Source organism: Opisthorchis viverrini (genome assembly GCF_000715545.1).
Source record: "Opisthorchis viverrini unplaced genomic scaffold opera_v5_73, whole genome shotgun sequence".
NCBI lineage: Eukaryota > Metazoa > Platyhelminthes > Trematoda > Opisthorchiida > Opisthorchiidae > Opisthorchis > Opisthorchis viverrini.
In genome coordinates this window covers 110,735-124,992 of record NW_008751729.1, presented here as the reverse complement: position 1 = coordinate 124,992, position 14,258 = coordinate 110,735, and the positions used below count along the sequence as shown (strand labels likewise).

The window sequence follows — 14,258 nt, the reverse complement described above, 5'->3', positions numbered from 1 at the left end:
GACGTTAGTAACGGTTTCCTGTTCTGGAAGTGACCAGGAACCACGACGGCAGGTATATGTAGGGAAGATCCATGTCATTGGTGGTTTGAGGAGAAATCGTTCCCAGAAGACGAGACGAGCAAAAAAGTGACCAGGGGAACTGCGTGAAAACTTTCTAACTGCTTGGCAAGCGAATGGGTCAAATGAAGACTCGGTTTACAGATTTTGGTGGTTTGAGGAGAAATCGTTCCCAGATTTTAAGACGAGCAAAAAAGTGACCAGGGGAACTGCGTGAAAACTTTCTAACTGCTTGGCAAGCGAATGGGTCAAATGAAGACTCGGCTGTTTTTACAGATTTCAGCAACAGCAACGAGCTGATGATGACCAGATATTTGAAGAATTGAAACAGTAGGTCTAGAGGAAGGAAAGTGTAGTTCACTGATCCCAAACTATGATACACCCCAAACAGGGTTTCCGTAAGGATTTCAGTATTTGATGCACCAACTTGAAGAAAACTGAACAGCAGTTTAGTTAGCCTTTGAGTGTGTTGAAATTCCGGTAGATTTCAACGAATGCATCTTTCTAGCCTCACTGAAAGCAAACATCAATGTTTATTGGGTGTTGAACTGAAGGAATAAAGAAGCTTGAACGTTGCTACAACCCGAGAGGCCCACGGACTGACATGTGCTGAAGAGTCTCTGAAAAGAGATAGATGCATATAACGTTGCATCAGGAGGTCTACAGTAACGGTGAAGAGAAACAGAAACACAGGATGAGTGCATCCCGTCTCAGTGGATTAAAAATACAGGTTGCTACCACATCACTGAAGTTTGGCGTGATTTACCAATCTCCTAAGTTTCCACCGTTTATCTGATTAAAAACATCAATATAACCGTTACTGATAAAGTAATTGACCTGTGGTTGGGAAGTGGTTAACGGACAATATGTAGTTCAACCGGCCCCTAGCCTTAATACGAATAACGACCGTGTAGAAGCAGGGACAAATTTAGTAATTATTTGACATGGTTAGTCAAAGCCAGTGACATCAAGCGACAATTAGCCAATGAGAAACAGTAAGTCTGGAACGTGAGTCGCTTGGATGTATACGCCTGGCTGGGTAAGCATGCGTTCGTGTGTGTGCGTGTGTATGAGTGAGGAAGTGATAAAAACACTTGGACGTTGGAATATGGACATTACCATATGCACCCATATTAAAGACCATCCTCCCTAGAACAGCTGAAACCTATATTCACTACGGTCGTGCTTCAGAGGGGGACACCGCACACTCGCCGATTACTCGATCACCATTAGGTTCAACTAGGCAAGTTTATGGAGAAGACCGTTCAGTGGCTGGATATTGCTCACCAGGGTGCAAAACTTGGAGTCGTGAGATATTATGGCGCTTTGACAGTCAGAAGGGCGAACCGAAGGAATAAGCCAAGAAGAAGCATAAAGGAAAAACTACCTACTCACCTGTATAACCAGCTCCTCGGGAAATCCTAGAGCTTGTAGTCGCTCGATAGCTGCTCGTTCTTCTTGGGTCATTGTAAGGATGACTTGTCGCGGTTCACCTTGGCGCACGTTCCCTGGAGTAGTGGTTTCCGAGCTCTCCATACCCTCAGTTTCACCTGCATCCTGGCTGATTGGTGCATTAAGAAACTCTAGGAAACCTTGTTCGTTCTCTTGAATGAGCTACAACGAGGTAAACAGTAGGTAAGCGAAACCACATCAGCGCACCGGAGATGAACAGTGGAACTGATCGACCAGCGAATGAGTCACCAGATACATGAAGTATTAAAGTCAAGATCCATTGAGTTCCCTTACAGCTGATTGACATGCTTTCTAAATTCAAGTTGGAAATAACAAAGCCTTGAAATTGAGACGTAAAGGGACAAAGTCCTAGCTCAGTTAACACATTTCATGCTTCCGAATCTTCAACCACTCACTTGGATATTCTGGACATCGGCGAAAAGTGTATTTGCATCAGGTCACACGCCTCCATGCAAACATAGGGAAGCTGATGTGGTAGTCCTGAAGACGGTTGACACCAACAACAGCCCGAGTTTCTCTAAGCTCCTTCGTTACCGAGCTACAATGTGCACACCGAGTGGATTGCAACACGCAGATATCTGTGCAGAAAACAATTCCATTTTCAGAAAACTCTAACGCTTCAGCATCATCACGACCATCATCATCACCGACAGCATGACATCAGTGTTCAACACGATGGTTCACCCGACAGCATGACATCAGTGTTCAACACCGATGGTTCACTGCCGTAACGCTTCAGCGGCCCACCAGTGTTCATGTTACCACATGGGAACTGACTGATGCCAGCTTATGACAGCTACGGTTGAACAGCAGTCTCCAGCTTAACCAGGACCATCTTATTCCGGCCCAGTGAGACTCGCCATCAACCTGATATCTGAGAGATCCCTTCCTACTACTAACAAAGGGCGTTCTAAACGCCCTCGTGGCGCGAACTTCTTTCATGACAGACAGCATGATGAACATTTTATAGACAAAACCTCCCAGTATGATATCAATTAGGCACCTGACCAGTGGTAAGAAACGACTATTGCCTCAGTGACTGGGGGCCCCACATAATGCAACTGCTGTAATTCCACCTCCATAGAGAACATCGTTCAAAGGTGGTCACTGGCGGTTGATCCTTCACCAAGTAGAAGAAGCCTGGCACAATTTTCGCCCATCAAACCACTTGAAAGGACCGAATCAATCATCCTAAGACACTAACCTCTTTGGAATAGGCAAGTGTACGATCATCCCCCCTGGCGAGGACGCTTCGGAAAACCGACTGAAATAAGTTTCTTCTCTAAACTGTTCCAACCTTGGAGAGCCTGTTATTAAGATAGGATTTACGGGACCAACCGAAAGCTATCAGCTCTTAGGGTTCGCTTCTCCTTGTGACGGCCTCTCTAGAAGGGGTATACTGCATCTTGGAAGAGATAACTGGGCCGCTAGATTTTACTTCACGAAACGCGGTAATTTCTATGATGTACACATGAACATCCTATTCTGAACGAGGATTCTGGCTTCCACGAAAAACCTCAAAGCAAACCGCCCTTTGAGGATATTTGGTAAAGTTCACCCCTTAAGAGACATACGTAAGTCTGTTAACTGATTAGCACCCTAGCATGAGAGTAAGGGCTCGAAAACGAGGTGTTCTAAGTTGATGAGAAAATATGGTTAATTCTGAGTGATAGTCTAGGACGTTCGTTGCTAAATTTCTCGTAAAACAGTTGTCGTCCTTCAGAGAGACCCCTTCGAGAGATCGACCAATGTTGATTTATTTTAGGAGAGAGCTTACGAGTAAACTAAAATAAAAGTTATCTGTTCTGATGAGTGAACTTCCAAAGTGGATGAGTAATATCTTAACTAGGGCCTCAAGGGGTTATTATAATCTAGAACCCGAGACCTAAATAAAGCTTGATGATGTCACACCATGCACAGTATTGCAGTGCAGCCAAACTGCGGAGGAAACACGTTCCCGCTGTCCGAACTTTTATCAAGGGACTCTCACATACGATAAGCTCCCTGTTGACTTGCACCACATTTTATATTGCTCTTTATTTTATACATGCTACAAATCGCTCCTGTAAACAACTGTCAATCACAGTTAATAACTTTTATTAGTCCACATACCTTCTGATTTGTATTATGGCTATCATCACCTGTGCACTAATAAACTCTCTGTTCAAGTGCTCTACGAAAACTTTTGACCCTGTGAACAGGGAGACGATGTGGACTCATCATCATCATCGACAGGATGACATCAGTGTTCAACACCGATGCTTCAATGCCGTACAACCATGACTTATTTGAAAGCCTTATTGTAAAGAAAAGAATAAAGGTGGATGGGGGAGGGAAGGAAGAAGGAACTTCCTCACGATGGATAAATTACGCTTCATTGGTTACGCTGGTTAGAAAACGTACTTCTTACGCCAGAAGAGCGTCTGCCTCACAAAACCACTTTCACCTACCCTTGTGTTGGGTGGGATCGACGGAAAGATGGACAGTGTATGACCTGGCAACGAACATTAACCAGTAAAACGAGGCGGGTCGACAACTGCCGACTACTTGGATGTGGACTCCGGGACACCAGTTACCAATAGCTAATGACAATGGTAGAAATGGGTCTATTGCGCAGCCAGTAGCGCTCATGCAACAAACCCATCGCCTTGCGTTTGTAGCTACTAACTACACATTCCATCGCCTCCGATGTTTGGCTACAGTTTTCGCGCCTCCCGTTTTTCAGTGATTGAAACTGCAGTAGCCAATGTATCCATGGTACATGGTTTATAGCTTAATACTTGATTGAATTGATTGACGAAGCGTCCGGGGCAGTCTTCGTATCCCAGTGAGTGAACTACAACCAAATGCACTGTCTTCTCGACTGCTGAAGTATCAGGAAGGTCAGCTTCCTGAAAGCAACCACTGAATGCCCGGAATCTACGGAGACTCTCGGCTCTGCTGGATGTTGACCAGACAGACAACGCCTCCTCAATATGCAGCGCGTCACAGCCTTGCATCAAACCCAGACAGCGCGTCAGCGTTGATCAAGGACAGACAACGTCTCCGCAATATGCAGCACGTCGCTGCCTCGTACTAAAGCCAGACCGCGTGAGTCAGCATTGGATCACGTTCAGACAGTGTCCTTTCAATAAAAAGCTCGAGGCCGTTGTACTTTTCGCACTCGCACCCACTTTGTTGGAATATAGCTGTTGTGTTACCTTCCGTGAATCTTTTCTCTCCGACACTAGGCACTGGAGCGGGTCAGCAGCAGATACCACAGGCCGGCGAATCAGCAGATATAACATGGAGAGGCGTTTGAAAACTCCTTACAGAACCTACTGAACAGATTAATAGACACCTAATCAACAACCACATAAGTATCACCTCCAATGCATTAATCTGGTACATTCCCTTTTCCTCGACATGACAGTACCGAGCAACGGTTGATTCCGTTTAGTTAAAACTACTGGTGTTACAGTGTACATTGCTGGTGAAGTATGCAAGTAGCCCATTGTCCGGTGTCCAGGCTCCACCCAAGTATCTGACAGCAGGTGAGGATTACTACGGAATTTATGGAACTTCTTTGTAGTGTTCATTTATAACTGGTCAATATTCAAAGAACGTCCAGGAAAGTTCAAGAGAACGTTTGGACATGTTCACTTTTCAAACGATCTGCGCAGATGAGATGCTTAATTCCATGTCTAATAACTTGTAACCGCTTGGTTCCTGTTTGCTAATAAATAACTTCGCAGCAAAGGGCTTTCTTCGTTCGTTGGTATTCCATGTCTAATAACTTGTAACCGCTTGGTTCCTGTTTGCTAATAAATAACTTCGCAGCAAAGGGCTTTCCTCCGTTCACTGGTATGACATAGAAAACAACGGCCTGATCGGGATCACCCATCGTAACGATACGGCACGCCGAAGAATGGGGAACATCAGTGAAACGAAAGTTTTAATAATGGAGAACTCGTATTTGCAAATCTGCTGACAGGAGAAGGCTATACATTATAAAGGGGATTCGCTGTTATCATTCCCCCATAGTATCGGTTAAAGCCCTCTCGTCGAAAAATCCACGGTTCAGTTCCTACTTCTGGCTATACGAGTATCTCCTCCTGAGCCACGATGATCCATACTTTTTAAGGGGCTCAGGGTAACTACGCGCCCAAAATACACTATGGCTAAAGCCGAGTCACTGACAGTCTGGCTGCTTCTCACTAGCTGCAGCTTACGATGAACCAACTCCAAAGACAGGTCAAACCTGAAGGAGACGAATGTGCAAAGTGCCTGTGTCAGTTCTTGCTCTGGTAAATTTAGCACTTCCTTTATTTCAAACCGGAAGAATCCACATTCCTGTTCTAAAGCCGAAAACAATTGTATGATACTCAACCTATACTGACCTGATGCTGCACTTCAGGAGGAGGTGAAAGCTACGCTCTGTTGAGATTGATGAGACATTTAGGCAGTGGTCGGTCCCCGTACAACGGAGACCAAACAAAAGGTTCAACGAGAAACTCCACACAATCACACCAAACCACAGGTCGGCCTTATAATCCTACTTTGCGTATCCGATATTTTATGCTCCTTGAAAGAACGTAGACCACATGCTTTTTTACTCTCAGAAAGATTGGTGAGTCATCAAAACAAATTACCAGAGAATCGAGGATAGATCCAACCACAGTGTCCATTTCTGCCAATTTCATGGCAACGTTGTATCCATCTGGACCCTCCACATGACCTATGTGGTCCAAACCAAGGTAGTGTAGTATCACGCCATCCCAGTCCTGAGGCCGTTTGAATAGTGTATCTAAATGGCGGGTAACGTTCCGGTCGACCTGGGAGAAATTCAGTCGTCAAAAATAAAATACTCACCTCCTCAAAGTCGTTCACGAAGAAGGAACTTGTTCCGTCAAAGCTCCGGAAAAGATATGGAAACAACTTCAACCAAGTATCATCTCCGTAAAACTCTAGCCTCCATCCCTGCGAATTTAGGCGCGTCACCCAGTTGTCCTCATGAAATGCAGTAGCATCTAGATTTCGCACAATATCTATGAATCTTGGAACACGACCAGAGGTGATCGCCTGTCAGAGTGGGACTAAGTCCTCATAGGTATTACCTTGATCCGAGGCATAGTGACTGTTGGTGGTTGAGTGATTGAATTGGAGTAAGTGAATGTGAGCTTCTTCATGAAAGACCTCAGCTTTGGCCAATAGGAAGAGTATCGAGAAGAAAACACAAGGTCATTGCGTAATCCATCCACAACCATGAGTACCAAACGCTTAACAGCAGAAGTTGAGGGCGTTGGGATTCGTACTACAAGTGTCCACAGTGAGGTGCTGGTCTAACTCAACCTACTCTGACTGGCTGACGCTGACGCTTGATCCGACGAAAAGTAAAGTAAACCACGCATAAACAGAAACAGACCAACAGAATAAATCCCCAATAAGAGGAAAAATCCCACTGAACTGCGAGTAAGGAACATCCCTGTCACTCAAACAAATGAACACAGATCTGGGGAAAAGGAAAACGTTTCAAGTTATTGATACTGACAGAAAATTCAGATTAAGGCTGATGAGAGCAGAAGTCTGAGGTCCACATCAGCCCTACGCTGCACTTACACCGGACCGGATGGTGATGAGGTGAAGTTGGAAGGGTGTTCAGGATACACACTTCCGCCTCACATTTCCAGGTCCGGGAATTGGCCTGCAGATGCTGGTCAAGCAAGTGCTTAGAAGCCTAAACCGGAAGTGCGGCTGCGAGACTTTCTGAGTAGCTATTCCACAAATGCACCGCCCTGGAAGACAGGTGTAAAACGGATGGTACACTCTGAAATTTAGACTTTTCAAATGTGCACCTTGTTCTCGCGTTGTCGTTGCCTATGCTTAGTCAACGAGCGACCGGAAGCTCATAGGACTCATGAATGCGAGCTGGAGAGACTTCGGTGGTTAAGGTGCGAACTTACTGACCAGAGAATGTGTGGTTCGAATCCAACTTCTGCATCTCGACTGCTCATGTCTAGGGTTGGGCAACCTGACAGTACCTTAGACCTCGGGATAGGTGTTACAGCTGATATTCGGTATTTTGGGGTGAATACAGCCAAGCTCAAAGCAGCGATCGATGTATCTGATTCGTCTGGGTTTCGGTATCATTTTCATGGCCAATCTCGGTCATAGTTCACCATGGAACTGATAGATCAATGTGTCCACATGTTTATATCACCAACTCACAGCATCCCAGCGAATTGTGGGATTTCCAGTTACTAAGTGAGAAACTTCCTTCAACCATACAGACACCTGGGCCAACAAGCGTCACAGTTTGCCCTCTGTTGTACCCATTATTATCCGCAGGACCTTTAAACCAGCCTGCTACTCTCCCCTTGTTGCTTCCTGGAGCTAAAAGTGTGTTGATCAGTAGGTTCTCCTTGACGGGCTGTCCCAGCAAGGAATGTTCGGGAATATGTGAACATAATAAGTTCATGGTATTCTCAAACTTCCCGATGTGTGAAGGCATACGAAGAGCATTCTGAAAGCCTACGTACAAAGTAGTGTCCGCCAGGGGTCACCACTCTATCGACTATAACTTAATTTCGCGAACAACAGGATAGTAAGATAGAATCTGGAAGGTTTTTAAAAGCGTGTCGTTCAAATAGCTGCTCACGAAAATCTTTCCGACCTGGAGTATGCAGACGATATTGTTCTTATCTACGGAGGAGAAAAAGGCACGGGTGTTTTTCACCGAGTCCTTTGGCATTCGATTTACACCCACAAAGTGCAAGGTCGAGCTTCTGAACATACAGTCACTGAAAATGACAATTACAATCCAAGGAGAGGAACGCGAAGCTGTGGAGCGTTTCCCGTGCCTGGGAGGTTGTGTAAGTTCCGACTGTAGTGTAGGAAGTCAATGCACGAATCTCCAAGGCTAGGGCCGCGTTCGCTAATTTGAGATGCTTATGGCGACAAACCGGCATACCTCTAAACCTCAAGAGACATGTGTATCAGGCCAGAGTATGGGCTGGTTCGTTGTATGGCTGTGAAACGTGGCCTCTGCAACCAGCGGTGATGAAACGTTTTCAGATCTCCAACCATTGTTGTATCCGAACCATAGTTGGTGTGGTCTCGTACCAGTGAATCTGTAACGAAGCAATTAGAAAGCGAGTGTTGGGTTGTGCAAAGGGGAATTCAAGTGAAGAATGTGCCCAGCGCTCAGAAGCTGTGCTAGTTGGGCCATGTAGTGCGCATGGTGAACCATCGTCTGTTGAGGAGAGTGCAGTTTGCCGTGCAGTGACGGAAGAACAAAGGTGTACAACCTATGACCTGGAAGGGGGAGTATGAAGGAGATTACGAAAAGTCGGGAGGCCGTCGGTGCGACTCGCCCTCCAAGATAGGGACCATATGTACCCACTGTGCCTAGTTGTGTACGCTGTAAGATATGGCTGCTAATCGGTATTTGTGATGTTCTTGTCGACAGTCTCTACCCAGATTGCCTGAATGGGTGTCTGGAGTTTTAGACACCTCAGAATGATTGTAGGTGTAGGCTAGAAGATGATGAAAATATGCCTTTCATATCTTCCAGCACCGCCGTAACCCATCCACTTTCGTGACACCGTTTCGGAGCCATTAATGGTTGGCTGAGCAACTCTAAAAATATGAAGCTAAGCCGTGAACCCCTAAAGAATGTTTCCGGAGAGTCGACTATAATTAACTTACTTCTTAACTTCTTAAAACTGGACGAACAAACGAAATGAATATTATAAAGTGAACCTTACTAGTAATTCAGTGTGACGAAAATGTGTTTTCACTTGGGGCGAGATAGCCCAAGTGGTTAGAACGCGAATTTACTGACCGGAAGGTCCGTGGTTCGGATCCGACCTCTGCCTCTCGGCTTCCCCTGTCTAGGCTTGGGCAACCTGGCAGTATCCCAGCCCTCGTGCAACCATCGGGTGGCATGGCAATTAGGCACCAAAAAGGTGCTACAGCTGGTCGACTTTCACTTGTCACTTCAAAGCAAATACGTGCACTGCTTCAGGTTTACTTGGCTTATCATAGTTTAAAAGCGTTGCTGTTCGAGAGCTTGCCACCACAGCCAAGGCGAAAACCCGAGTTGATTCCCACGAATGCCTCCCCCAATAATCACTCAACCTTTGTGAAATAGTACCAGAGATGCGACGGTTACCGGGCCGATGCTACTATGGTTTTCGCATGACGTTCTCGCGTCCATTTAAGAAGCCTCCACTCCACTAGCATCATCATCAGCAGTAACATCAACAACAGTGTTGACACAGATGCTTCACTGCCACAAAAATTCCATTTGCCCATAGTTAAAGCCTTCCAGTCTGTCTTCGACCTGTCCGTCCTCACCCCGAATATTCCGTAATAGGGTCATCAAACTACTTACCGGGGATTCCCTACCTTCCTTAAAAGTGCGAGTCAGCGTTCTGTTGCACCGAAGGAATGATATTTTTCGCTGAGTTCGTGTTGCTGTTGACGGGCTACTGGCAATGTTTGATTCAGGGTCTTCCACAGATTGTGCTGAAGGATACCAGCTGAATTTATCTTTAAGGTGTTCATCCAGTGGTCCAAGAAAAATGTGCAATTCAACTGCCAACCCATCCTTTCCACAAATCGCTTCCTGACACCTGTCTCATTTTGGCCAGTTGATATGGAACATTTGCTACCTGCAGCGGACTTGTCCAAGTTCTGGGCGTTCGCAACAAACAAGCTATCATAACGCAAGTTGTCTGACGTTTTGGAGATCTCCGCGCATCACTGAGACCATCAATGGTTCACTTTCCGATGCTTATCTCGATGACATTCAATGTTTATTTGGTCAACTCAGACGATCCAGGGGACAGCCATGAAAGCTGACAGTAATTCCTCCTTCACTCTCATCTGTTCATCCTCCAACCAAACCTCCTTTTCAGACTGCCTGTGAGTTTTCAGCAGCTCTTCAGACAGATCAGCTCAAAAGTGTCAAGCTAGTGAATTTCACTGAAGTTGGAGAACGCAAGTGATATGTTTCGACATGGGTATTCATGTATTCACGGACTGATACACGGGATCGAGTCTTTCACCCAAGCTTTTGGGGTCGGATTTTGCTCTCGTTGTTCAGCGGTTCCCACTCATCTGAAATGCACAAGCGACAAGGGTGCTGTGAAGCTATTCAAGTTCTCCGCGCGGGTCAGTACGCCTGCCAGCGCGAGGACTAACATAAAAAGCGTCTAAAATGCTTTGAAATGGGTCCTGAATGCTGGACAACCATCGGAGAAAGGTCGTTCCACGCACCAACTACTTGAAATGAGAAAACCATGGTCTAAAAAAATAAGGGGGCTCTGAGCTTGAAAATGTTTTTACCATCTCCTCGCCGGGTATAAGTTGGGTCGATGGTGAAAAACCCGTCGGACAAATCTTGTTCAAACAAAACGTAAGTATCAGGCTTCCTCACAAGCACCGATATTCTATGGAAAATAGTTCAAACACTCTGACAGGCGGTTCATAATAAGTGGAATTCAGGCCATTGACCAAATTCATTGCAGCTCGTCTGACACGCTCACTAAGGGTTGTCATTCCTGTGTCCCGAAAGGACAAGTTGGCGTATTCAAGAAGCGGTCTGACACATGCCCCGAAGAGCATTTGGAAGTTCGTGCAAGTAGTACGGAAGAATGTGTGCAGGACCATCCGAAGAACGACGAGTGCCTTTTAGGTTAATTTTTTTATGGAGTGAGGAAGCCATGTCTGGTGGGACAGATACTGGACATTTTCACTTCTAGCTTCTGGTCCATTAATGATCTATTATCTGCAAGAATTCTTGAAATGCATGACAAAGGCGCACGGGAACGCGTTAGCATAGTCGCCTCCGAGCTGCATATAGACTCCGATTGACAACCGAGGGCATTTCAACCGAATGATCGAAGTCAGACTGCGGAATCCGGAAACAACTATCTTTGAGTTAGGCCTTCCGTAAGCAGCTGACAACCACATAATCCACCTGCATCCGTTATTGTTTTACATTTGGGGGCGTCCGAGTAACTCGGTATATGCGCTTGTGCTGAGATTTTACTGGTCAGGAAAAGATAAGACAAATGTAGGTGTGTCCTTCATTATTTGTATGCTGAGTATTAACTTCGAATCCATCACGAGTCTAACACTCATAAGCTGGTGAGAATGGGTTAGAATACATTATGAGGATAGATAACAAGTGGTGTCCATCTATTCAAAAAAACATTCAGGTATATGGCTCCCTTAAGAAATGTCCTTCTCACTCCACCATAGAAAACCGGCTAAAAATGCGTTCACCATTCTTCGGATCATTTGGCATGCCTTTTCCTGTACTACTTGAGTGGACTTCTAGGTACTCTATTATGTCAACGTTAGACAGCTTCTTGAGTATGCCAATCAAACTGTCTACTCAGGACGCAAGATAAACGTAATCTTCATTGAACGTGTCCAACGAGCTGCTACGAAGATGCCCAGTTAACATGCTACCAGTGGCTACGGTCGACCAAAGGTGACAACTCACAAAGAAATTTAGGGCAGCTTTGCTGGCTTTTTTAATTTTCAGCCGGACGAGGCCAACGGTTACAGTATTAAAGTTGCCGAGGCTAGCTGACTGTCCTACAATACTCAGTTGCACCTCGCAACCTCACGGCATCCGAAATATACCCGAACACGGTGCCTAACTGGCAACAGCGTCGTATTTACAGCATGCTGCACGGTCAAAATATAGCAAGATAAGTGCAAAAATGGACCTGTATTAAAGTATCGATCTCACATATTCGTCAATCCGCCGCAAGGCGGCTCTCTCACGTCAAGACCTTCGGTTTCCAGGGTTTCAAAGGCCCCCTTGAAACGAGAAGGAACTCGTTTTTACATGAAATTCGCTGTGACAGTCGAGTGTGTGGCCAAAGAGTACATGCCATAAATGTATGAATATCACTATTACCACAACCCTTCGATTTTTCATTTTTCTGAACCATGAGTTCGCGAGAAGCTCCATAGGATTTTAGATAAAAAGAACTAACATTATGTAGATTTTTGTGCACTGCGGCAGTGTTTTTGGGTGTTGGTCCCACTTACACTCCATATACTCTTGAGGTATGTTTTCCATTATGCAATATCCGGTGAATTCCACGGTTTCCACATATACGCGATACGAGTGTTGCAGGTACAAGTCGGTGCTACCTCAAACGCTACTCAGCCACAATCTGTAACTGTAGTCATGAATGAGATATTTATTGTGCGGATGCAGTTTATTTGGAAGGAAACAGCGGAAAATTCTTTGTGAGGTTGGCGTACCTCCATCATTTCGAGACGATTCAGCGTTTCTTGAAATATCCGGACAAGCAATAAAGGTATGACACTAATTCCCTTCGGAAGGCATCGTCTCTGACATTCTCATCGTGTATTCTACCTAAGGATGAGCGGATGAATATGACTGAAGTGAACCTCGCGACGCAGCCAAAATGGGCATAATTTTTCTGTTGAGGGATCAGGCCCATTCGACCAACCTGGATTACATATTTCCTCGATGGACTGACCAGTTTGTTCAATGGCCATGGCCAGCAGTCTGAGTCGCCTCTCGAGGTGCTTCAGCTCCTTCTCCTTGAGTATCGTCGTCCTGTTAGGACAAGGTTTGGCCAAGGGGTTTTTCACCGCTGACCCAACTAGTACACTGCATGGACACGGCAAATTTTTCTTGCTCAGAGCACACACATCTACTAGACGATTTTTTCATTTTGGTTTGTTGGTGCGTGAAACAATCTTCGTCCGACGGCTGTTCACGCTGTATCTAGTAGCCAGTGCAAAACATTTTCGAAAATTTCTCATGTGAATCCTCGCAATAGAAAGCTCAGTACCTCGTGCTGAAAAATTGAAGAGCTTTGGTACATCATTCCCTCGCTGGTACCTTTCTGGTGAACGAAAGCAGCCGAACGACAAGAACGATACACGAAACTTAGGGGAACGTCCGCATGTGTACTAATCAGTGGATTCGTGAAAGCCAAACCCAACCAAATGATTGGCTGAGCCAACTAACTGAACTACCCAATAAACCAGGGCTGGGATACTGTCAGGGCGCCCACACCTAGACAGAAGGACGATTAGTGTCCTCAACCAAAGCCTTTGGCTCAAAAGCCTAACCGCAAGGTAGCGGTGTTTGGCGGGAAATGCAAATGCATTACCATTTCTACGGAACAAGTCGCCACATTTTCCAACCCCCAACCTGGAGGGCCAGGAGACTGTGTTCGTCAGACCTCTAACCATTGACCAACCTGGTATGAGAGACTCTGTGAGTGTCGCGGGACACTCTCCAGTATAGCTCAATGGATCGCTGAGGTGCGCAAACCGTCACACCACGGTAAGGTCCAGTCTCTTCGTGTGAGCCACTCAGAAAACGCTCAACTGTCAAATCCCTTCAATCCGGTATGAGGGCCTGAGTACGTACCAAGTTCGAAACTTTTACGAAAATAAAGCAGGTTTGCGTTTTGGTTCGGGCCTCGTCCAATCTGACTTTGCGCAGAGGCGTTTTGTAATTCCGAAGACGGTATACCGATCAAGTACTGTCTGGGCGGCCGCCCCTTCAACTGGAAGCATTTCATTACCAAAACGAAGTTGCACAAACAAAAGGTAAGTGACTGCCTCAAGTGGAGTATTGTGCTTTATTGAAACATTCGAAAGAAATAGAAGCCGCCGCATTGCTTGAGTGAGCATCCTACCTATATATATAAGATCGGAAGAGCGTCGAGTAGGGGAAA

General features: G+C 45.7%; 1 protein-coding gene across 1 annotated transcript in view; it reads right to left on the bottom strand.

The window, feature by feature from the left end:
* T265_04415 (hypothetical protein) overlaps nt 1-14,258 on the bottom strand; it is a gene marked incomplete at both ends in the record, with an annotated part of 31,355 nt that overhangs the window by 5,107 nt on the left and 11,990 nt on the right. The window contains one exon of the mRNA XM_009169160.1: nt 1,453-1,671. Coding sequence (XP_009167424.1) covers nt 1,453-1,671 — 219 coding nt within the window. The remainder of the gene's footprint in view (nt 1-1,452; nt 1,672-14,258) is intronic.